The 25,244-nt window shown below is 38.2% G+C and overlaps 1 protein-coding gene across 2 annotated transcripts; it reads right to left on the reverse strand.

The window, feature by feature from the left end:
* UBQLN1 (ubiquilin 1) lies at positions 1–24,431 on the reverse strand. Of its 2 annotated transcripts, none has more exons than XM_005154939.3 (11): positions 24,279–24,431; positions 14,085–14,236; positions 9,953–10,068; positions 8,301–8,563; positions 7,344–7,502; positions 6,591–6,825; positions 5,993–6,135; positions 4,895–4,978; positions 3,332–3,447; positions 2,891–3,059; positions 1–1,178 (listed from the first exon to the last, which is right to left on the reverse strand). In XM_005154939.3, exons 1-11 carry the CDS (start codon positions 24,429–24,431, stop codon positions 1,026–1,028), a joined length of 1,743 nt encoding a protein of 580 aa, XP_005154996.1. In that variant the 3' UTR covers positions 1–1,025. The 2 variants fall into 2 exon arrangements, with proteins under 2 accessions (XP_005154996.1, XP_012985994.1); XM_013130540.3 differs by having other exon boundaries at positions 1–1,181.
* Between the last annotated feature and the right edge of the window lie 813 nt (positions 24,432–25,244).

The following is a 25,244-nucleotide window of genomic DNA, read 5'->3' on the forward strand; positions in this document are numbered from 1 at the left end:
GATGCTTAAACATTTTAACGCCTTTATTAACAGGGCACAAGAGAAGTAACTACCAATAAAACCCTAAAAGATAAACATTGTTGTTCTGTTTGTTTTTTTTTTTTTCACATGGTGGTTAAAAGTGATTAGAGTATCTGGTGACTGTGAATGAAAGTAATGTTTCCAATTACAAACCAATGTGTTAAAATCTCAATCGAACAAGCCAAAATGTCTTAGAAGCATTCCAGAGCACAAGGCAGTGCCCCTTTAATTTGCACAATGATAAAGGTAATTCACAATTAATGTTTGTGAATATCAAGACAATGTTACAATGCAAGTTTCTGTACAGTTAGATGTAAAGAAATAACCAGAACAGTAATTCTAGTATATTGTAATTGAACTTGCTTAAGCATTTTTGCTGAGATGGTTACCTGAAGATTCTACACCAAAAAGAAGTGTCAAAATATCCCCCTGGATTTATGCATTACTTATAATCTCATTCTATAGCAATGCGTAAATCTCTAGAAATCAGCTGTTTCTGCTGTATATATTGTGTTTATACAAATTAAAGCAAAAAAGATGGCAGATTATTATTCAAGTGGTACAAATCTTTCAGCATTTTGCTAGCAAAAAAATACATGCCAAGATCACAATAAGCAGTATTGGTACCCACAAACTGTAGCACATTTTGTTTCTTTTTTAATTTGTAATCTACACAAATCACTACTGAAGGCTAATGTTTAAGTAGTAAATAAATTGGACAGTTGTAGGTCAGACTAAACTTGTTCACCTAACTATGAAAGCTGATATTGTTTAAAAAAATTTAAATCACAAATAATGCAGAATAAAACTGTAATGCATGCAAGAGTGAAAATGCATTGATTCCCACTGTTTGAAGAAAACTACTGCACTCCATCTTAAAGTGTATAAGACTGATTTTAGTACAAGACAATCCCAAGAGTCAGAATGAAATAAAGCAAATATCTTAAAGATTCAAGAGCTGTTATCAAAAATAAATTACATTTTTTCAAGTTAAAGAAACACTGCTATGATGGCTGGGAGCCAAGCAGCCTTTCAATGGCTGCACTGATATCTCCTCCTGTTGCGATTAGTGCCTGTAAGTTTGCTTCACGGTTCAGAAAGCCCATTGCACTCAGCTGCTCCAGTTGTTGCTGAAATCGAACTTCTGGATTTTGTAACTGCTACGAACAAAATTTCAAGATATGAACATAGCAAATTTAGCAATGTACAGGATTTAAACATAGCTGGTTCTGCACCACTGTCTTAATTGATTTCTGACTACAGCTTTTTCAAGATCCCAAAACTATAACAAATTTAATTCACAGTTGCTAATTTTTCAACTAGTCTTAAATTTTAAGAGTACCTACACTTACATGATACTCTTGAACTGCAAGAAAAGCTGCTTGTTTGATAAAACAAGATTAAAATATTAATGGGACAAATTTACCCAATTTAAGTTTTGTTAAAGATATTAACACAGGTATTTGTTGAAAATTATATAAAGTTCAACCTCACAGTGCAGAAGAGCAAGGATTATTATGTCACTGTCAGCAATGGTGAATGTCACAGGCTTCTCATTGACATAAAAATCACTTTTTAATGCTCCAAGTATTTGTTGACTAAAATTACCAAAATTCTGTTAGGAAGCTTCAGTCTAAGGCAAACTGACAGCTGTGCTTTATGGGATAATCCTACTCACAGGAACTCATGGCAAAATTCTGCACTATTTCAGTAGCCTGATCTTTATTTTAGAGACCTTTTTGAATCAAAACATTGTATGAAAATAATACGCTGCAGTAATACTGAGAAGTAACTTCTTTTAAATTAATTCACTGATTTAGATACCAACACAAAAACTTGTACAGCTACAGCTAATTCTCCTTTTGCTCTGATTCAATAGTTTTATACATAAAAATACTACCAGTATTTTAAATATGTATACAATTCCAAATCAAAACACTGTAAGTAAAGATGTAACCTAAAATGTAAGAAATGCCCCCCCTCCCGACATTTCACCTAAGCAAAACTAATCAGAAAATTGACTCAATAGATTTGACAGCATAAACGAAAGTGTGTAAGAATATGGTTTCCTACACTCACACCCACCAACACTTTCTTGTGGTTTGGTAACACCAAAAAAAAACCCAAAAAAAAACCCCAAAATCATCTGTCAGATCAGCAAGTAGAACTCACCCATTCTGTGGAAACAGAGGAGAAAAAAGCAGGACTGCCCCTTCGAACAGCAGCCTGCCATTACACTGGGTATACCACAGTGTAAGGATGCTGTTTCACACAGCATTCTTGAGAGTTAACAGCATGTCTCCTCTAAAGCCTATCTTTGCTCACCTCCCTGTAACTACTGACATTCTGGAGCTCTCTGGAGACCCCTTAATCCCACACAGGTTAACAAAATGCACTACAGCCTGGACATGCAAGATGTCAGTAAAGCCATACAACAAATTCAGGGTCCAAATAACCAGAGTGTGGCTATTGCGAAGTGTGGGCCAGAGGCTTGGCTACACATAGAGTAACAGCCAGCAATAAAGACAAAGCACAGAGAAAATTGTATTCAATATGCTTAAGCTTTTTCTCCAGCCTGAGCCCACACTTCATTTGCCAGTGAACCATGTCACCTCAATCTGCCTTCATCTTTCCAAGCATTTCAGAAATTCAAGGGTATGAAGATGTGTATAAAAACCAGCTCTTCAGAGGACATGTTTTTCATTTTTCCCCAGCATTTACTGGCACAGCTGCATCAACACTTCTCAGCCTCCTCTGCTCTGCTTTGATCAGATGTAGCCATGGACCTCTCAACTATCAGCTTCATTTCTAGTGGTTTGCAATAATAACATGTGAAGACAAAAATACTTAGATTACTGACATACTTTACCTGAGCATTTGCACCAGCAAGTGCCTGCAACATTTGCTGGACAAATTGCTGGTGACCAGGTTCAGCAGTTCCTGATGCTGGACTTGTGTTTTCGCTGGGAACAGAACTGGGTACAGTGGACCCTGTAGGCGCTCCAGTGCTTCCCAATCCACCTAAACCAGGATTAAATCTGCACAGATGACAAAAAAAAAAGAAATACACCACTTGAATTATAAATACAAGTACTAGCTTGTCTCTTCTCAATTAATCACCAAGTAAGAATCCTGCAAAAAAGGAGACAGCAATTTAAAGTACTGAGACAAGGACCAGAGTCATCACTGTTGAGAAGTGCATGACAAGTAAGAACTGGACAGATTCTAAAGCAAGTTTAGTTAAACTAAAAAAGGCAGGAAGTAGTCTTTAATAAAAACTGAGTTCTAAATTCAGAAGACTGATTCTTACCCTGGTATAAGTCCTGGTGCTTCTGTTGCAAGTGTCTGCAAGCCCTGCTGAATCTGTAGCAAAGCCTGCATTGCTCTTGGGTTTGACATAGCTGATAATGTGTCAGGATTCTGCATCTAAGAAAAGGACAGGGACATTAATATTCAGATGTTCAAAGTTGTTCATATTTATCTTCCTGATAGCTTGAAGTCAGATAGTAAGTAAATACATAGCTGGCAAAATTTACTCAGATTTTAAAGAGGAAAACATACTGGTTCTTCAAAGAAAGCCACTGCAACTATTTTAAGAACATATTTAAATCACAACTTGCTAATATTTGGAGCTGTTTTACAGAAATAGTGGCCCAACAATTCTCAGAGCACTTATGTGTCCTGAGTCTCTTCTATTAATATTATTAATTCCAGCTGTTAGATAGCAGCAATTGTTTCCTAGTTCTGATGGGCCTTTTATTGAAAAGGATCCCTTCCATTATGCAGAGGAACATCCCATGGTTTCTGTCACCCAACCCCATAATACAAATGCCAGTAGATAAGCAAGGAAGTATGAGTTGCAATATTGGTAGCATTCTGAGAATACCCAAACATTACTTTACTTGCTAATACGGCTAATCATCTAATCTAACATAGGGAATACAGCAGAGAACTGTGCAGAGAAACCCCACAGTAATATTGACAGAAGATACCCATAGGAAACAGACAGGATTCCTACTATGTCTTCATTAATTACCATTTATTCACAGCTTTCAAAACATACATGTGGTTCTAGCTTTTCAGATACTACTGAATCATCACAAAGCACTGGCATTACGAAACATTACATCCATTCATGTGGTTGAAATAATTTAAACACTTCCTTCTGAACACTGAGCTTCTGAACTTGCTACTGTAATTTATGTATGCATTAGTAGTTTTACTCACAGAAGTGCTGGAATGCAATCAGATCTTGGCAATACACCTTAACTCCTATTTGCAAGGACTGCCTAATGATGAAACTCATGCACTGGATTAAGTACTACACACTGTGGCAGATACCTGGGCTGCAAACAGTGTTGCTAAGGGAAGACAGCAATAGGGCAGACTTCACAGGCAAAAAACTTCAGAACCTACTTCTGAATTAGCTAATGATTTGGGTCTTTAAGGTATGCTGCAAGATCTCTTTGGCAAATATTCAAGGCAGGTTTGAAGAGGTATGAGTAAAGCATAGAAAAAGCTTTATTCTAATAGTGGTAAAAGTGCTAATCTTTTTAATTTGCAAAACAAGTCATGCTCTCTGGCTGGTGTGCAGTAAGAACCACTACTTCTAAGCAAAGAAGCAAAAGCAAATTTAAGTGGTTATGCCAGCAGCAAACAAAAATATCCACTAGAAATCAGGTATAGGTTTTGAAAGTGATAGAAACAATAAGAAAGAGTTCATTATCAAGAGACAATCTAACTTCATATTTAAAGCTACTGAGAATATATCACAGAATCTAACTTTTAGCCAAAACAAACACAGACACCAATTTATTGAAAATATTGCTTATTGACTTGCAGATATTTATTAACAGCTAGTATCTTATCTTACTTGCTGAAGGAAAGTTGGAAGTTGTTGTCTCATTTGTTCCTGAAGGTGAGGATTTCCAGCAAACAAAGGATTATTCAACATTATCTATGGACAAAACAAAACATTACAGTTTTCTCAAAATGTTTAACTTCAAAGATCAAACAGTAAAAACCATTGCAGGGTCATTATGACAACTACTTACATGATAATAGTCTACAAAAATAACCTCAGGGAACAATCATCATCTACTCCTTTGCCCAAAACTTGTTACAAACCACTAGCCTGAACACACTGCAGTATTTTTTTTTATTGTGTTTTTTGTTTGGTTACTTGGTTGGTTGATTTTCTTTTTTGTGGGGCTGCTTGTTTGTTTTGTTACTGTTTTGGCTGGTTGAGTTCTAAGCAAATAAATTGTGAGATAGATACTTGCCAAGACAACCTCACTTGTATTACAAGAAAATACTTTTCTGCTCAGCCTCCCCTACAGATTTAAGTAATAATATCAAGCATATTTTCCAAACTGCTAATACAGAAAAGCTAACCTTTTTAATCTCAGTTCACAATTTCACTTTGGATATTACAGCTTTAATTTGAAAAAATCTGAAAGCACATCTATGGTATCATTCATAAAACACCATCCACACTTTTACAGAGAGCACGTGTCACAAAAGAGAAGTTAAAACCAGAAGGACACCCAGATGTGACACCAACTACCCTCACTTCACTTCTCACCAGCTAGTGGGGGTGTATATTTACTGGTAGATCTACCATAATCTACAACCAAAGCATTTGTTTTGTCAAAATGGTTCTTGTGCTGCGTCATAAGTTTAGGGCTGTACAAAACATACACAAACTTACAATCTGTTTTAGAAGCATGCATGGCATGATGTCCAACTACAAACTGACAAGTTCACTGCAACAATAGTTAAATTCATGAAGGTAATAACTTCAGTGAGTTAGGAATCAATATTAAAAACTGTGTTATTCACTATAAACAACTGTTGAGATGTTAGCATGAGTATTTACTGTATCATAGAGTCAACTTCCCTCCACCCTCACCCCTTTTTTTTTTAATTTCAATACACACAATATGCATTTCAATACACCAAATGCATTTACCTGTACTGCAAGATCAGGATTCTGGCTTAATGACTGCATCATGCTTCTCATATAGGGTGCAGACAACATATTCTGCATAAGTTGTGGGTTTTCAGTTATCTGCTGTAATAAGCTCTGCATTCCTGGTGTGTTGAACATCACAGCTTAAAAAGAAAAAAATATTTTTCTAAGACCACTTCAGTAAACACCCTATCAGACAAATCAGGCTTTGTTTCTAGGAGTTTTGGTCCCAGAAATGCACCTCAGTATGATTCTGCTTACACAGACACAACTGCTCCAGAATATAGAGGCTGTATCCAACAAGCAGTCATAATAATTATTCACATTATTAGCTGTTTTTACATTTGCCTCCAAACAAGAAAAATACTAGCATTCATTTACAAATTACCTACCTTTGTTATTTTAAGGCAAAACATAAGTACTGTTATAACTTAGTTTAACCTTTCATGTTCTGTTTTCTACAGAGGACTTTGATACTAGTCGAATGTTTTACATAAGTAAACAGCAATCAAAATTCACTCAAAATTTCTTTCTAATGAGAGAATCATTTTAGCAAGTTCCCAAGCATATACAAATACAACTGCAATAATGAACACACCTCCTAGTCCCAGATTTGGTAGAGTTGAGCTCCGTCCCGTACTGCCAGAGGTGCTATTTCCAGCACTGTTACCACCACCACTCTCGCCAGAGGTGCTGGTGCTTGTAGAATTCTGAGAGCTGGACTGAGGAGCCCAAGGATTTGGTAGAGGATCTCTGTTTTCTGTACGAGATGGCTGACTTTCACCTCCTGCTGGCGCATTGCTTACTAAAGAAGCAAACGGGTTACCTCCAAACTACAGAGGAAGGAAAGCAAACATGTATCATCTACTAAATCCAACCATTTTTGTATCTGCTACAGATAGCAAGTTACTTTTTCAAAACTGCACATGAAGATCAATGTTGATAGATCTTGACCAGTTATACTCACAATTCTACAGTAATTAATTGTAAATATTTTGAAAAAGACACCAACATTGAGAGATACTAGCACCTTGAAAATATTAAATAATATTTATTCCTGGACCTCAATTTTAAGGCAAAAAATTTAAACGTATTAAAATTTAAGTAATATGGGAATTCACCAACCTTAAAATAGCTCCTCAAACACACAAAGCAGTATGTGTATTTATTTGAGCTTAAAAGAGGACACAATTTTTTTAGATCTTTCCTCTTAAGACTAAGAAGCCACATAGTGACGTAAAGCTTCAATAAACGTTTTGTCAAGTACACATTTGAAAAATTACATTAATTCCATGCTTTTGTTTCTAAGAAATATTTACTTTCAGTAAATTTCAGTGTAATCTTTTCTCACCTGTTCCTGTGCTGCATTCAACATTGGCTCCTGAATATCTGTGTACATACGTCTCAAGGCATTATATCCACCTGGTATACTTTCAAGGTTGCTCAAGGCTCGGTCTTGGTTTCGCATCATTTCCTGCATCATTGCAGGGTTTCTAGCAAGTTCTAGTGTCTAGGGAAGTATAACATTTATTCTGTATTAATAAAAAATCCATTTTAAAGTGAAAATGTCAGCATTTGGCAATATCTCAGTTACCACTGTCTAACCCAGTCTGAGATTATGATTAAAGCCAAATTAAGATGTCAGCTTAGTGGGAGCCAACTGATTTGACATTTAGCCAGCATACTACTACAACTGTCACTATGCTGACTGGGTCAGGAAGCACTTCATTAAACAGAAGAAGAACTTTGACTGAAATTTTCTTTCTTCACCTCATCTTTTTAACACAACATACTCCTGCCATTTCTAACATCATTACAGCAGACAGCCTGTAATAAGAACTTCAGAATAAATACCTACATCTTCAGAAACATCTGTTTTCTACTACCTTCCACTACACAGCATATCTTGTAATCTGCCACATATACATACCTCCTAATTTTAAAAGCACTCAAGTACCCACTGTTAGGTAACATGAAAACATGTAGTATTTTGGAGAATTTCAACTTTGGGTAAGCTCATTTTTGGGTAGGAAACAGGAAGTTTCAAGTGCACATAGGGACATGCAACTCTAACCTCAGGAGACTTGCAAGACAACACTGCAGATTTTCTGAATTATCACTATTTCAGACATTAGCAACTAGAAATATAAATATCAGTTGCCTACAGCAACCCTTTATGGATTTTCTAACAAGCCTAAATACTTAAAGAATATTAAATCACTCAACTAAGCATGTCCAATTCCTGCTCTGTTGTTCACAGTTACAGTAAAATCAAAGGTCATGAACTTACAGAGATCCTTCTACATACCTGTCTCATTATATCTGGATTATTCAGCATGTGACTGATTTCTGGATTTCTTTGTATCAGTTGCTGCATTTGAGGGTTAGCCATAATTAACTGCCTCATCAGGTCAGGATTTGAAAGCATGCTCTGAACAAATGGATTTTCCATTATTTGAACCATCATTTCTGGGTTGGACATAAGTTGTCGTTGCATCTGACTTTGCAACTCTGAAAAGTTTGATGTATTTAAACCCAGGCTACTCAGACCTGCCAAACCTCCAAGGCCACCTTTAAGAGGATGGAAAAAAAAAAGTACAATTGAACTTTCAGCTTCTAGTATACTTTGAATCACATCCAGGTTCTTCCTAAATACACAATACTTGAACATGTCCCATACACTTCAAAATAATGAGAATGAATAAGAAGTCCATCTCTGCAGGGCTGTTAAGGTGTTACTCACTAGGACCTTGCTTCTTTAAATAATATACAGTAAAAAAATCCACACTTGTAATATAACTCGTTACAACTCCAACATCTTTTCTTCTCATTTTCCACAGCTAAGATGCTACGGATGTTCAAGTCTGAGGACCTTATGTGTTGTGATCACATCATCAACCCCACTCCCACCTTCCACCTCTCCCCAGTAACACTTTAGAATGTATGTATAATAATAATTTATCTGTCACTTTTCGGTTAGATTATAACCAAGACAGAGCTCCCAATATGACTCATTCCCTAATTTAATTACAAGTACAGCACCTTTTCTTATAAATGCACACAGAACTAATAATGCTTTGAATTCCCCTCCTTTGCCAAGTCCAAAGAAAAAATTTCAGAAGGTACTAGTCAGTGTGAAGAACTGTCTACATCTAAGAAAGCAACTGCTTACTATAGTCATCTTTTCCAGTTCTCTCTTCCTCACCCACTGACAGCAAATAAGATGAAAAAGAATGAACCAAAACCCCAACTGCTCATGAAAATAGATAATATTTAAGTCAATAAGACTGCAGTCTCTTTATTGATAAAAGAGAAGACTGATCATGCTGTCAGACTTGGAACCCAAGAAATACTGAATTTTAAGATTAGCATCAATTTTGTTACTTCTGTACCATATCTTGACTTCATGTTACAGGTCCAGTTTCGTCAATACTTTCCTCACAGCAACTTGGATGCCCTTTTAAGGAGCACGAGGACATTGGAAGGAGTTTCCTTACCCGTAGTGCCAGAACATAACATCAGTGGCACTGCTGAAGATGAAACAGCACAAGTCTAAAGGTTGTGGTGAAACATTGAGCAGGTTGCCCAGAGGGATGATAGACCCCCCCCCCCCACCCAATCCCCAGTAACAGTCATGGTCAGGCTGGACTGTGCTCTAAGCAACCTGATCTAGTTGAAGATGTCCCTGTCCACTGCAGAGGAACTAGATTAGATGACCTTTGAAGGTCCCTTCTAACCCAAACCATTCTACAATTCTATAGAAAGTTACAGGAACAACTTTCCTCTGATAACTCTAATCAGAAACCTTGTGCAATCAATACTAAGAATATCTATAATCAGATTTTCAGTGTTGTTTTTGGGGTGTTTTTTTAAGTTTGTCTACATTAGAATAAAACTTCAGAGACAATTACCTGAATCCAAGAGGAGATACCCACCATGCTACCTAACAAATATTCTTACCCAAGCCAAAAGGGTTACTATTTGTTGAAGTTGGTGTTGAGGTACTACTACTTGATGTTGATGTGGTAGCAGTACTCCCAGCAGAATTTGCTTGTTGAGCTGGGCGGTCTTGTGATCTAAAAATGCAAGTTTAAAAGTTGCAAGTTTACCAAGTTAATTTAAACAATATAATTAAATACAGGAATAGTGTCATACTTCAGAATCTTAATTTAAATTTTGATTCTTCAAAAAAAAAGAAATCACACTAAAGCACACTTATCTCTAGATGGCTTCCTGTAACAAATCCTTCTCAGGCATATGTAACGTCAGAAATTTTTCAGAACAGTAGTTTGAAACGTTAAGAAAATGGATGGGCACCACTGAAGCCATTACCAGCTCCTCACCCTTTTCCTGGGATGCCAACCAAATGGAGTTTCCTCTGTCCTTACCTTGCTTTAAAGATCTTTGCCTTAATCTGCTGTATTCATATACTATTGATAACATGGCTGAGCCTTAAAGAAATAAAGGCTAAGAAGGTGTAATGTTGGGGTTATTTTATGCCACATCTTTAATGAGACACCTTACTGAACATGAAATTCAGTTAACATTTCATTAGAAGACAAATACAATCTCAATAACCTTTAAGACTTCAACAATAACGTAAAAACGTAGCTACAGAAAGTTAAAGCTGGCATAATTCAGTACAGGCACTAAAGTCTGCTCAAGTCATATACTTAGCAAACCTTTCTACTGCATAAGCATAAACATGGATGCTGCCATGTAGTAAAAGAGTTCAAGGAACTGAGTTTTTGAAGAGAGGCCAGGTTAGTTTTACGCAAGAGAAAAGGCTAGTTTGAAACCCAAATAAATTCTCTAATTTGGTTCAATGACCAATCTCAAATGCCAGGATTTGTAGAACTACAGCATAAAATAAGATGTAGAAACTATGAATTCAGACCTTACAGACCTGAGGATTTGACAGCACACTACATTTTATACCTCAGAGTACCTTTCTGCTACTGTAAGGTCCTGTGCTAGTTTCACTAAAGCAAAAACCAGGGGAGAAAGGAGGGAACAAAACAAAACAACCACCAACCCCAAAAACATGTTCTCTGACTCCAGGCTAAACAACACAATAGATAGAAACCAAACGAACAATTAAATATTTCACACACTTCACAAGTTCATTCACCAAATCATCAATACTAGCTTAGAAGTAGCCCAGGTGCTAGTATACCCTGCTGATTTGACCAGCATTCTTGTAAACAGGCATGCAAGTCATGCAGTATAGGATGCCATGGTACCAAATTACCCAGTTCAAATTCTTATTGATGTTCTGGGTGTGAAGCAGGAAAAATGAGTAGGTCCACAAGATTTGACAATTCTTGTAAAACTTAAATCCATAGTGATGCCTATGAATTCAGTTTTGCATATTTTTATTTGTATTTCTTCCTTGTTTACTTTCAGGTCTATCAAAATATACACAGATTCCATTGAGTCAAATCCCATTCTAGAGAAAACCTTCCAGACAGATGCTCACAACTGAGGAAAGGAAACACCTGCATACTTGGCTGTGATGTAAGCTGCCACGACAAAGCAACAGGAGAAACTGCACTCCTGAGAACAAGCAGCATTAATACTTTCATATTAACAGCAACTGTGAACTTCAAATACACGATGACTACCATTAGGCAAGCAGCTGTTATTTCAGTGAGAAAGATTACAGACTGCATATCTGCTAGAGCTATTTGGTTTCCTTTAGTCTAGAAAACACACTTTTCCTCCATAAAGTAAAATAAGCATAATACTCTATTTGGTTCTTCAACTGAGAAACTATTCTGAGGCAATTATAGCTCTTCATGTAAGAGACGAGAAAGGTTCTTTAAGTAGGACAGAAAAAGTAAACAAGACCTAAAACTTGCAGTTCATAGTGCTGCTATGGAAATTCGGGTTATCTACCCTCAAAATAATGGGTTTGAGTGTTAAGTCTAACAGCCTCAGGTTTTTGAGTGAAATTCCTGTGAAGTGCACATGTTTTAGGTGTACTTTGCCATTTTGTTTCCTACTGTTACTTCTGACAGAATATAGGTGTGGTCGTGGAACTTGGTATTGAGAAATATTCACTACCCATGGCTAATCATTCACCCCTACCCTGACACAGTACAGACCAGGTTACAAGATTATACTTGAAGCCTGTATCACACTGGAAAATGCAGCAATAATAACATTATACTTTTTTCAACAAGGATTGGTTGGGATATATCAGGATTCTTATTTGAAAGTTAAACATTTAATATTGTTTAGAAGGGACAAGGCCATCTTCAAATCTAGTTTTGGAAAATAACTTTTTATTCACATATACAGTAGCAGCAACAGTTAACAGAAAAGTAGACGGCTAAGCGTAAAATAGTTGGAAGCAATCAACCTCAATATTCACAGCCAAAAACCAGCACTTGTCCAGCCACACCTAATGTCTTGCCTTTTGATTCAAGTATAAAATTTGTATATCTTATTAAGAATAATATTAAAATAGTTCAGGGCAATGTTATACTTTCTCAAAAGGTGGTGATTTTCATTGACAACTCTAACAGGTTTTAGGAGTGTATTTTTTTTTTATATGAACAAAGCCTTGACATGGCTTGTGGCAATGGGGCAGCCTACATGGGAGATCCAGGCGTATTCTCACTGTTCACCTTTGCTTTTCTGGCTAAATACTGATGCAGTCCTGCAGTTCTTTCTTTATTTGTTGGTTGCATAAATGCGTTTTAGACAGCATCCACTGTTAGTTCTACTGTGTCCAGAATTGTTGTGTTGATGTTTTATGGCATCTCAGGGAAAATCTGGAGACTTACAGCATGATCAGGCAGACCTGTAAGACTTTAGGCACTTTATGAACAGGGACTAAGCATACTGGTAGGATATTGTGTCCCTGCCTTGTGGCAGGGGTTGGAAGTAGACTATCTTGGGGGGGGTCCCTTCCAACCCAAACCATTCTGTGAATGCTAGTAGGTGAAAACATTACTGCCTCATTCAAAGACAGGATAGATATACGCAAAGGGTCTGTAGCTTTCTGCCTGTACTTCCTTGTCAGAAATATGATTAAAAGATATTGAAGATAATGGTAATATGCTCTTCTAAAAAAAACTCAAAGAAAGTGGGACTCCAAGACAGACAATATAGTCCTGCCAAGATATGAGCATGGAATTAAAGACATCAGTTTCAACAGGCACTTATATTTAGTGCTAATGCTACCAATTTCAACAGGTACTTAAATTTAATACTAAAGTTACTAATAGGTCTTTGTGATTTGGTAAGGCCTAGAAGGGAAAACATATTTCTTTTTTCTCCCAAGTTCCATGATCTTTCCTTCATCACCTGACACTTCGCCACTGGATGAGATCCTCACCAGAAACACGAAAAGACTTAATTAGAACAGGAGCAAGAACACTTTTAGTCTAGGAAACTGTTACTGACTAGTCAAGATACATTCTGTTGAGAGATACATTACCCTACATGCTGAAAGGATTTTTTTAGGTGAGCCTTTTCCTTCTGGGCATTTCACAGAAGTAAGGCACAAATGACACTGCTCAACTGCCACAACACCACCATTTTAAATTTGCTTCACCTGAAAAAAACGAAACCAACCCAATAAAAACCCCAAAACCCACAAAAAACACCCCACAAAAAACCCCAAAACAAACAAAAACAAAAACACCCTAAAATCCAAGTCTTTATGTTCAACCAGATAAATTAGCTCCACCAAAGCAATTCTCTCAAAAATTTTCTTTCCTTGTTTTACCAAAACAATCAGGATTCACTGAAAGTTTTCACACATGAAAAGCTGCATATCAACAACAAAGCTACGTATTACATAGAGCTGATATCCAAGAACTACGGAGTCAGAACAGGCAGCATTCAGTGCTAATAAAAAAAGTTAAGTAACAAAAAGCAAGAGATTTGTATTTAAAAACATGAATCCAATTAAAATACAAGACAAATCAAAGAAGAGCATTGCACTTTTCAGACAGTTACTCTGCACCAACTGTGACTACAGAGCTGACTGAGGTTAGGTTTGCCCTACAGAAGACAGTTAAGATTTGTTGTACTTTTACTTCTCAGAAGTAAACAGAAGATCACTCATCAGTAAGGTTACCTGTTTTGTGTTTTGATAACCAGGTGAACAGTGAGTCCATCGTGAATTCCATGCTGAGTCAACGTATCTTGATCTTTCAAAATTTTTCCAGCAAATATCAACACAAGCTGATCAATGTGGGACTTGAAACGCTTAGAGATTTCTTCCTTGAACTAAACAAAAAAGTTTAATATTATACATTCATGTAATTGAATACTGTACTGTATTGGCTTCAATTATTTAAGAACAAGCTATTTTGTTCATATTTAATGTATTACACCACTTGCACTGTACATTGTTTTACATAAACACTTTTGTCAACCTTTTTCTTGTCCACAGGAAAAAGGAAAATATTTTTTAATATAACCAGAAGTTTCACATCTAGATTACTATTTAAGTACCACTTATATATACACACCACAAAGTATGTATATAACACACTAGTAAGTATACACTAACATGTATATACACATATACATTACAAGCCATCCACTACTGAAAGACTGAGGATACAATGTCGCAACTATAATAAATCTGTCTATAGTTTTACTGGAACTGAACAGCAAACTATCCACCTTTTACACATATTTTCTACTGCCTTCCATGTGTCAAAACCACCATTCCTTTCGACACAGACAAAAATCACCTCTTGGGTGGCCCTGCTTTCTCATTCAACATATCACATAGCTACATGAAATGCAGTCGCTGTTTGCCATACTAAAAAAAAACAAACCATAAAAACAACAACAAAAAAACCCTGTATCCTGTAGAATTCATTCTGTATAGAAAATCTTAATTTTTCAATTAATTTTCAATAGGCAGGACTACGTAAAGTAATATCCTACTCTCTAACTGAAAGGTTTGCTGGTACAGGAAGAGAAAAAGAACATTCTTTTTTAAGAGAGAGAGTCTGAGAGAAAAGAGGTTAAAGGCCTGTGTTTGGGTAGGAGGCTGCCCTAGGTTAGTTAGAAGTCTACTCAGTTACAGTTCTTGGCAAAGCAACTTTTAAGTCACCCTTTATACTGGCAATATTTAGACATGCAAGTACTCCAGAAAGTCATTCAGTCCAATCTTCTCGCAAAGTGGGTTACTTATCTGAACTATTCCTGACGTGATTAGCTAGTCTGTTTCCTGAGGTCCCCAGTGACTTTCTTTCAAGAAACCTATGCCAGTGTTTCACTGTCTTATTTCCATTGTCCTGCCCACAACAGACAATGCAAACAGACTGCTGTTTTCCTTACAATACAGGGTTGCAGTAAGGCTAATCTTTCCTTGATTAGCCTAATTAAGGAGAGTTTTCTAATCCAGTTATTTCCACCACTCCTTAAATTTTCAAATCCAATTACCTTGTTTTCTAAGTGTGGGGCTCAAAACTGGCCAAAATATTCCAAACCAGTTCATACCAGTACTTAGCAAAGCAACAGGATAAACCACACGTGCTGCAAGCTATATTCCTATTTAAAAGAAAAAGTAAGAAATCCGTGTAGGAAAACAGTCATGCAATAATGCTGACTTACTTAACAGTTATGAACACTAGATCCTAGTCTGCAGAGCAACTACTTTGGCAGTTGCTTCCTGTTCTGCATTCTTCTAGTTAATTATTCTTAAAATGTGTTCCAAAGTAACATAAAACCCAGCAGAAATACAATTTGGTGCAAAGATAATGTGTAAGAATAAAGGACTACTATACTATCCCAAACCCAAGACTAATGTAATTTACCCAAACTCATTTATTATCCTATTTTTCACAATACGCTGTGACAGTGAGATCCACAGTTTAATTCTCATCATATTACAGCTGATGCTGTAAACAATATTCATAGAATATCTCAAGTTGGAAGGGACCCAACTGCCCACTCCTTGCAGGATTCCCTAAAACTAAAACGTATGACTCAGAGCATCATCCAAACACTCCCTGAACTCTGATCAGCTTGGTACTGTGATCACTTCCTTGGGGAGCCTGCTTCAGTGACCAACCACTCAGTGAAGACCTTTTCCTAAAGATTAGTCTGAACTTCCCCTGATACAGCTTCATTCCATTACCTTGTGTCCTACTGGGGGTCATCAGAGAGAGGGGATGAGCACCTCCCTCTCCACTGTACCCCTTTAAGAAGTTGCAGGCTGCCATGAGGTCACCCCTCAGCCTTCTCTTCAAGCTGAATAAGCCAAGGCCTGTCACACATTCCTTGAAGCTGCTATTACCCATAAGGTCAAACACTATCTAATGTTAGTAGTATGTATGGATTGAAGGCTATACATTTTCCCTCTTTGCATGTAGTGCTATTTAGATAATCTGTAAAAGCAACACTGCAGTAAGACACCAATGCAACAGCCATTAATGCACAATATTGCAAATGCACAATAGATCTCTTTCCAGCCACAATAATAAAGGTGTCTAGAATACCAAGCCAATTTTGTCTGAGGCATATGTACATAAAAAGCCCAAGAACAAAAAAAAAAGTCAGGTCTGTTCCTCAAGCTTCACCTGCATTCAGCACAACCTTGGAACTTATGAAATGAAAGCAATAAGCCGGACAAAACCCTCTGGCACTTCATTCAAAGACTACATAAAACCTAGGTTATCACACAACGTATTTTCCAAATTAATCTGCTAAAGAGAGTCAATAGTCAAAGATACCATCAGTAACAGATTAGGTCCACACATTTTTCTGCTGAGGCAGAGAAAAGAATCATCTATACATTTGTAAAGCAGAATCGCCAAAACATTTTCAATACATGTGGGTTTGTTTGTTTTTTTTTTTAATTTAAAACGCAAAAGATAACCAAGCTATTCTCCAGCATCATCTGACCTCTGCCAATACTGGAAGATAATCAGCCTTAGGCTGGAGTTTCGCACAAGTCACTACTGTTCACACTGTGAAATAAAGTCTAGGAGAGTGGAAGAGAAGGCTTTTTACCACCTTTGGGGGCAAATACCTATCCAATATTTTCAGCCTCTCACCATTAATGGTAAATGCACTGCGAGGTCATTTCCCCACAGTAAAGGGGAAAGTCCAGAAGCTTCTTTAAATTCAGACAGTGAAATGACAAAAGAAATGGCTAGCAACTGCATTCTTACTCCCACAGACCTTTTCTGTGTAGTGTTTATAGAACTCCCCACCACTTTTACTGATGAGAAAAAAATTGGGCAATAAGATGCTACAGCACTATGCTAACAAAACACAGCATTAATGGTGAAGACAACTGTCATTTTTGCTTAAACAGAACTGTAAACATTCATCTAGTGTGTGTTTAATTTGAGGAGGTACATGATAAGCAGCAAAACAAAACCAGAAATGAGATTCTGATTATGGGAATTAATACATACACGGCCCTTATAAGAAAAATAACTCTGGTATTGTTTAAATCTTCAGTTTGAACAACCAAACCAAATAACACTATCAGTAAATTACAGTTAAAGTATTTTGTCACCTGGAAAAACCAAACAGGAGTTCAGAGTGTCAGTGGCTAGAAATGATAAGCATCTCTGTCCAACTCTCCAACTGCACTGGTTCTTCCTTTTCAACATCATGTAACCCTCCAAAAAATGGTCTGAACTGACTTGCTTTATTGTTCTAAAAAGCAAGTCTTACTTCATTGTAATACTAGGCACTGTGATATTACAAAGATGTTCAGTTATAGCCAAGCATAGAAAAGGACTTGAAGCTGTAAAAATAATGTTTCACCATGCCTAATGCCTAACATATTCACAGAAATTAGTTCATTGTACTCCTCTAGTAGCTGAAAGAAAAATAATGTAAAATTATTATAATTTTAGAGATTTTTAGACAAGTCAGTGGAGGGAAACATAATGGGAACTGAAACACAAGACTGACAGCTAGACAGAGGACTGGTTTCCCTATGGAGAAAAGGAGAAAGCAATCTCACTGGAGTGAATTAATTCAAGGTCACAGCCTCCTCAAAGCATGACAACTTACAGATTCTTTTGAGGTGAATAACAGAAAATCTAAAGCTAATCTTGTTGAAGCCCCTTGCCCACATTACCATTTCACCTCCAGTTAAAATGTTTCTACCAAGCTTTTTAAAGGACAGGAACAATGTAATTTTTCACTGGAACATGCACAGGTTTGTTAGCAGCACAACAGCCCTTCTTGTTTACATGCCAAGCATCATCACCTTCATACAACTTTAAGAAACTCAGCCCAATACTCTGCTAGCAAAACTTGGCTTTTTTTGTTCCATGTTAACACAAGAAAGGTTCTACACAGCAAGTCTTATCTTGATTGTTTCTGAAGGTTTTAGTAAGGTATGCATGGACAGTGCTGTGTTGATGTCCAGTGGTGAACAAATGGATACTTGTGCCTAAGCTAGTTAAGGTAAACATTTTGTCACTTAACAAAGCAAACAGCTGTTCTACTTCATGTGTATTCAAACAAGACACAGTTCTGCCCTGTCACTTTGCACTGCAGATCCATACTTTAAACCAATTAACATCTGACAAGTTAGCCTAGGAAGGGCCTGGTAAAGTTATTCCAAGCAAAGCAAAAATCTTAACATGCAAACTGTCTTGACACATTTACCACCTTTTTATGATTCAAAAGCTTTTGCTGACTCATTCTATGATCAAAGCCTGCAACTGTAATAACACTACTATCCCTTCACTTGACAGAGAGTTGTGAAAAAGTAACAAAAAGAGAAAAACAAATTAAATATATTCCCAAATCTTCTCAACCTTGGCTTAGTAAGACATGTAGAAATTACAGTAATGGTCTGAAAGAGGCCTCAGGGAATCAGAATCCAATTCCCCCTGAAAAGTAACAGAAAACAGGCCTCTGAAAACTGCAACTGCTTTGAAAATACTAAGCTACAATTTTATCTAGGTAATAATAAAAAACCCAAAGCTGCTGACTCTCCCCATGCCATACAGTCAGGGATGACAGAAGCAAAGGTTCCATGTCATCTATGCCCAAAGAAGGCTGAACTACAGTTTATGTTCCAAGCAGTCACTCAAACAGTTCTATTACAAAGAAAGGTTTTCAAATCACATTACCTTGTTCACCACTGCTGCTTCAACTGCCTTTCCTGTTAACACATATAGTTTAAAGTGTATTAGCTGGATTCTAGTCTTACACCCACACCCAGGAGTTTCAACAGAAGCTGATTTTGATGAGCTCCAGCTCCTTTTATACAATAAATTAATGGCTACAGGTCTTCTTCACCCAAGTAGTAAGGAACCAAACACACTCATGGCTACACAACCCCTGACACCTGCAATCTCCTTTCCAGATGAATCATAGCTGGTAATCTTATGACAGTGAATTAAACAGGGTTTAATTCAGGGTTTAATAAAGGCCAGTTAAAACAGGGCTTCATTGCACAACTCTTGGATGCTATACAAGGAAAGGGGATTAGAATTCATGGTTTCAAGCATCAAACCACTTTTGGCCTGAAGCCATGGTTTGCTGCAGGTAAAGTGCAGCTAGAAATCACACCTCAAATTAGGCTTCTTTATAAGCATATGCTGTCTTTCACAACTCAGTGGAGTTCCTATCTTCCTTGCCAGTGAGCCATGCTAGTTTCAAGATCAAATTATTTCCCCAAATTTCTACAACCAAACTCAAAAAACTCACCTCAAGAAACAAATTCACATTCTTTATGAGCTTACAAGGTTAGTAACCCATAAAGGAACACTGCAACAGTGCTACTTAGTGGAAAGGGCTCAGCACTTGTGTTCTAGCCAGTTTTATCCATTCCAGGCATTCTTCAGCAAGCCACTTCACTCCTCCATGCTCTGACTTAAGAGAAATGGTTATGAATACTTCCCCATAACAGGACTTTGCAATCTGTCAGTGAAAAGTACTGTACTTGCAACAGACCTAGTCTGTTTCCTAGCAAATCAGAGAGACTGGAAAAGGACATAAAAGGGTCATGTTTAAAATGAGATTTTTGCAGTAGAACTCATTTTTGAGAATCTACCCTGTACTTACTTTTTCTGACAGCCTGTTTTAGCCTTCAACTTACCTGGGAGGAGCTTGGTCAACATGCATTTATCCTGAAGAAATCCTGAGACATAAGTTACTACTAACAGAGTAATTCCTTCTCATTTGACCTTCCAGGTAATAATCTTTAAATAGCTCAAGTTTAGTAAGTTTTAAATTTAAGTTAATACAGAATATAACAAATGCCCAACATTTTTTTTTAGTCTGACAGTGCTAGGGAACCATTAACCCCATCTACAAGATGTCTACCCAAAAGCATCTTTTACCATGTATTCCCAATTCCTAAGATTTTGACCTAATATTATTTCCAGACAGTGACCCTCCTTACATAGCCAAGGCTTATAATCATTGAGATATTGACTGGGCTCTAAAATAAGTATCTTACCATGACACCTCCACCTCATTAGGGTTTCCTTTGCTGTTGGCAATTCTGAACTGTCAGGAAAGTCAATATACCTTCTTTTGAAGATTGTTATTCTGACAAATAATCATCCAATATTGCTCTAAACCAATTTTAATCAAGTTTCCAAAATGAGGAGGGAAAAAAAAGGTTATGTAACATGAATAATCAGAGAATACTGCAAGGCAAACTTTAGAGTCACAGAAACATGCTTCAATGCACTGATATATAAGATGATGGAAAAATCTAATGCTAAACAATTAATATACTCAAGTGCCTTATTACCAACAGAAAGCTGATTTGTAATCCTGGAAAAGAACAACAAACTAGACTCCAGTACCTAGTTTCAGTCTCTTTTAGCTGTACTATTCAGTAATCCATTGACTACAGAAAAACCCAAGACAGAATTGGATTAACTGAATTGAAATTAAACTGTTCTTACAAAGGAAAACATTACATAAAATATTAAAAGCATATGCATGTCAGGAAAGATGCTCCACCACGAAGTCACCCAATGATCTCCTTAACATCTACACCTGTGTAATCCTTGTAAGCAGAACATTACCAATCTGGGATCAGAAAAACCAGGCACAACCCCAAAAACCTGGATTTATGGATTTAAAGTTTCAACCATAAACTACACTTTTAACTGTAATCAGAAAATACAAGTTTATAAGACCTCCACTTGGTAAAAAGCAAAGTCTCAACAATGTATACATTTACACACCTAATTCAACAGGTCAGGATTTTTTTTACAGTTGTATAGTAGAGAAAGCACAATATTTACATGTTCACTTTGTTTAGAAAATATATTATGAGGTGTTAAGATAGGCCATTACTGAAAACAGATAAACACTAAAGAGGAATTCCATTAAAAAGCTGACATTAAATAAAAATGGGGGGAGGGAGGGAACCCAAACGTGCACAAGAACCAAATCTGTTTTCTGTGAAGCTAAACTCAATTTTATTAACTTTTCCAGATGGATGTTACTCTGAAATATTCAGACAATCACAGGCTGACAATAATCATCTGCAAGAACTGCAAGCTTCTGAAACTACTTGTGCATATTTGCTATATCCACTCTTTGTTTGCTTAATTGCTGAAAACATATAGGAAGGCATGTTACTCTGTTTCAGAACAGTAATGTTCATAGAATGTGCAACTTGGTATCTCCCAGTCTGCACACACACTGGTGGAGAGTAACTCTGAGCCAGTTACAATAAAGTCTTGAACACTGCAAATGTCACTTTTGGCACCAAAAGAAGCACACCAAATAAACCAAAGGTGGGAAGAAATAATAAGCACAGTTTTACCTGAGCTAAAGTGTCAGCACCATCAGCATCAGCTCAAGTCAGCAGGCTTACAGGTATTCATCTTTATACACCATGTGTTCATGAAGTCTTTGCACAGAGCAAAAGATCAGTATCATACCCAGTCTCGAAAGCAAACATTTGGTCCTTGACCTAATACTAAGCCAAACTTGGCTGCACAAATAGGTTCCACAAAAAAACCGACAGATGGGGGGGTACTTGCAATCAATTGACCTCTCAGAGTGCCTTTGAACTTGAAGGTTATTTTCCATTCCAACCTGCCTACTTGATGTCCTAGCTGCACAACCCAGGATCAGCAATAACAAATCCTATGTTGCTTAAATCTCCCAACATCAGGGGAAAAGAAAAAAGAAAAAAAAAAAAACACAAAAACCCAACACTTCCTTGACTTAGGACAATTGCAAACCTGATTTACATTAAAGGCACAACATAAAATGTCCTTTATGCAGCACTAAATTTGACCCCGATGATCCAGAATATTTACCTAAAAATGTTCATGCGCTTCCTAGATGGCATAACTATTTCAGTTTAAGACAACTGCTTATTTGAAAACCTGGCAGCCCCGCTGGTGTTCACATTTGAAACAATCTTGCGAAAGCAAAATATTTTTAAAAATTCACACCTTAAGTAAATCTGTCAGTAATTCCTGAAGGATCCAAACCAAAGGCAGACTGCTTTTAAAGACAAACCCGATCTGCAGGTTAGGTTCAGCATATGAATGAATCTCTCTTTCAAAAAAAAACCAAAAACAAAACCAAAAACCCCAACACCTGCAAAGACTTTTCCAAAAGCTGCATTGACACTGCTCACAAATCTATGGAGAACAGAGGCATGAAAAGTACCCCTTTCAGGCTGAGGTAACTGGGAAAGCAGTGAACAACATTAAAAAGCAAACACAGTCATTTTACCTTTGGGAGAAATGCCTCGATTAAGCTTGCAGAGACAGTAGTGACAGTATACAATACTCAAACTGCTAAATACCACTGAAGACAAGAGAGTAGGCTCACCCCTTTGGCAGATGGAGCAAAGACCACAACAAAACTTGTCTGGAAAGCTTAAGCCAAATCCTGACATATAAAACCCTGAATCTGAAACAGACCCCAGAGTAAAAACTGGAAAGTAGCAGTGTTTTTTCTCTTCACAGCAACTAGGTGGAGCAAGAGTATGATATTCTAGCCAAGATGCTGGCACTACATCTTGGCGAGACACACTTGGGAACATTTCCTTTATCTTTCTTACCTTCCTTTGATAACAACACAACGCTATCATGTTTTTGTTTGGCAAAGAGTTATTTTTCTTCCTAGTAGATGGTAAAGTGCTGTGTTTTGGCTTTAGTCTGAGAACAATACTGATAATACACCTGTGTTTTAGCTGTTGCAAACTAATTTTTGTTCTAAATCAAGGACTCTTCAGCTTCCATGAGAAGGGAAAGCTTCCATGGGGAGAGAAAGGATAGGAAGGGATGGGGGGAGGACAGCCAGCCAGCCCCCTTCCCCTCCATTTCCTATAACATGTTTTGGTGAATTCTGCAGTTACCAGGCATATCAAATAAAGCGAAGTTAAACTGAGTTGCCACATTCAGAGACATTTCAGAGAAATTTCATGAAAAGTTAAGTAAGCTCTGAATCTCCTTCAAAATTCAATTTCTGGAGTATTTTAGCATAGTCATTTCTACACCCTTCACAAGGAAGAGACCAGCTTTATGGAGCCTCTACCTTACACTTTAAACATCCTTTTTTTATTATTTGTATCTTCCTAATCCAAATAAATTAAATTCTAGTCAACACTTGCTTGGAAAAGCTCCAAGAAAAACAGAAGAGTTGCAGGAAACCCAGTGGATGATTCAGTAGGTGTCACTGCTTATGTTGAGCCATAAGCACCATGGGGCACAGACTTTCACAGGAACACACAAAAAAAAACATTAATTCAGTTGCCCTTCAGTACTCCCATGACAAGTATCATATCAATAACTAGCACATTTAATTACAGCCAACGGTGCACTTTATTTGTACTGTAAATTTAACAGTTAGAAGACACAACTTTTCTAAGACAAAGAGCTCTCTGCATAACCTACCCTCCGTTTTAAAGTTTTCTTTAGTTGTACTAGCCAGACAGCCTCCTCCTGGAAGAATGAGTCAGTTCGACAGGATAATTCAGCTAGAAAGCGACCTGCAGTCACTTCCCGGCCCAGCTATCAGCACTACAACAGGAGAAGCTGTGGAGAAGGAACTGAAGCAGGAGGTTTCTTCTCTACCCCTGCTAGCCTCAGATGGGAGCAGTCCTCTCCTGAGCCGGGATCAGCCCTGGTGCTTGCCCAGCAGCGCCCAGAGCAGCCGGGGCGGTCAGGAGCTGCTTCGTCACCGGGAAGGGCCGTCGCCTACGACGCTGGAGGCGGGAACCGCGGGCCTGAGCTCTCCTCCCGGGCCGCGCTCTACCCGTGCCCGGCCCTAACACCGGCTGAGCTACTCCCGCCAGGCCCCCGCTGCCCGTCCCAGACCCCCAGCCGGCCCCCCTGCCCCTCACCTGCCGGATGCTGCTGGTTTCAGACACGGCGAATTCCTCCTTCTCTTTGGGAGTCTTCACAGTCACTTTGATGATCCGCGGCTCTGCGGAGCTCTGGCTCGGGGAGTCCGGGGAACTGCGACCCCCAGCGGGGCCGTCCGCACTCTCTGACATGGCGGGAGAGAGCTGGAGGCCTGCCCGGCTGCAGGCGGTGGGGACAGCAGGGAACCGAGCTCTGTGCTCCGCTCCGCACCGCACTCGCAACACCGGCTCGACAGCAGCGCGCTGAAATAACCAGGTCCGGCCGCGACGCGCGTTGATGACGTCTAGCGTCAGGGAAGTTACTAGAAAGGGGCGGTGTCTGTGTGCCCGGGCGTGGGCGCGCCCGCTCTCCTGCGCGTGCGCCCTGAGGCAGCTGGCGGAGGTTGGGGGAGGGCAGAGACCTGTAACCCGCGAAGGGGAGGGGGGGCGATACCTCCTCCCGTTGTGGTGTGGGGTGAACGTTTGTCTGCGAATTCTAGATTGAAATGCCCTTCCTTCCCCTTAAATAAGAATTGGCGTTTCCATACAGTAGTATGTGCTGGCTTGGTGTGCTGTTGGGATACTCATAGCATCATCGAATAGTCAGGATTTAAAAGGACCTTAACATCATTTTTACGTAAGGGATTTAAGGCCTACTATTCAAAACGGGAATAACCAAAGCCTGGTTGAAGGCAATTCCAGGTTTTGCCTGTCCCAGGCAGACAAAAATAACTTCAGGCGTATTTAATCACTAAGCCGTGCCTTGGTCACACTTGTTCCCTTTCCGTGTTAGTCCTGACCCTACAAAGCATTGAATTCTGCAGCAGTAGAGCACTTCGACACATGGCAGTGCTGCATCGTCCTCTCCCCCGGCAGAGTGAGAGACTGCATGAAGAAACGGTTTGCACTGTATTAACCAACCAGTGTTTTCAAGCAGAAATCAATCAGATCAAAGTGCAAGGAGGT

The sequence above is a fragment of the Melopsittacus undulatus genome, chromosome Z, assembly GCF_012275295.1.
Source record: "Melopsittacus undulatus isolate bMelUnd1 chromosome Z, bMelUnd1.mat.Z, whole genome shotgun sequence".
NCBI classification, from domain to species: Eukaryota; Metazoa; Chordata; class Aves; order Psittaciformes; family Psittaculidae; genus Melopsittacus; species Melopsittacus undulatus.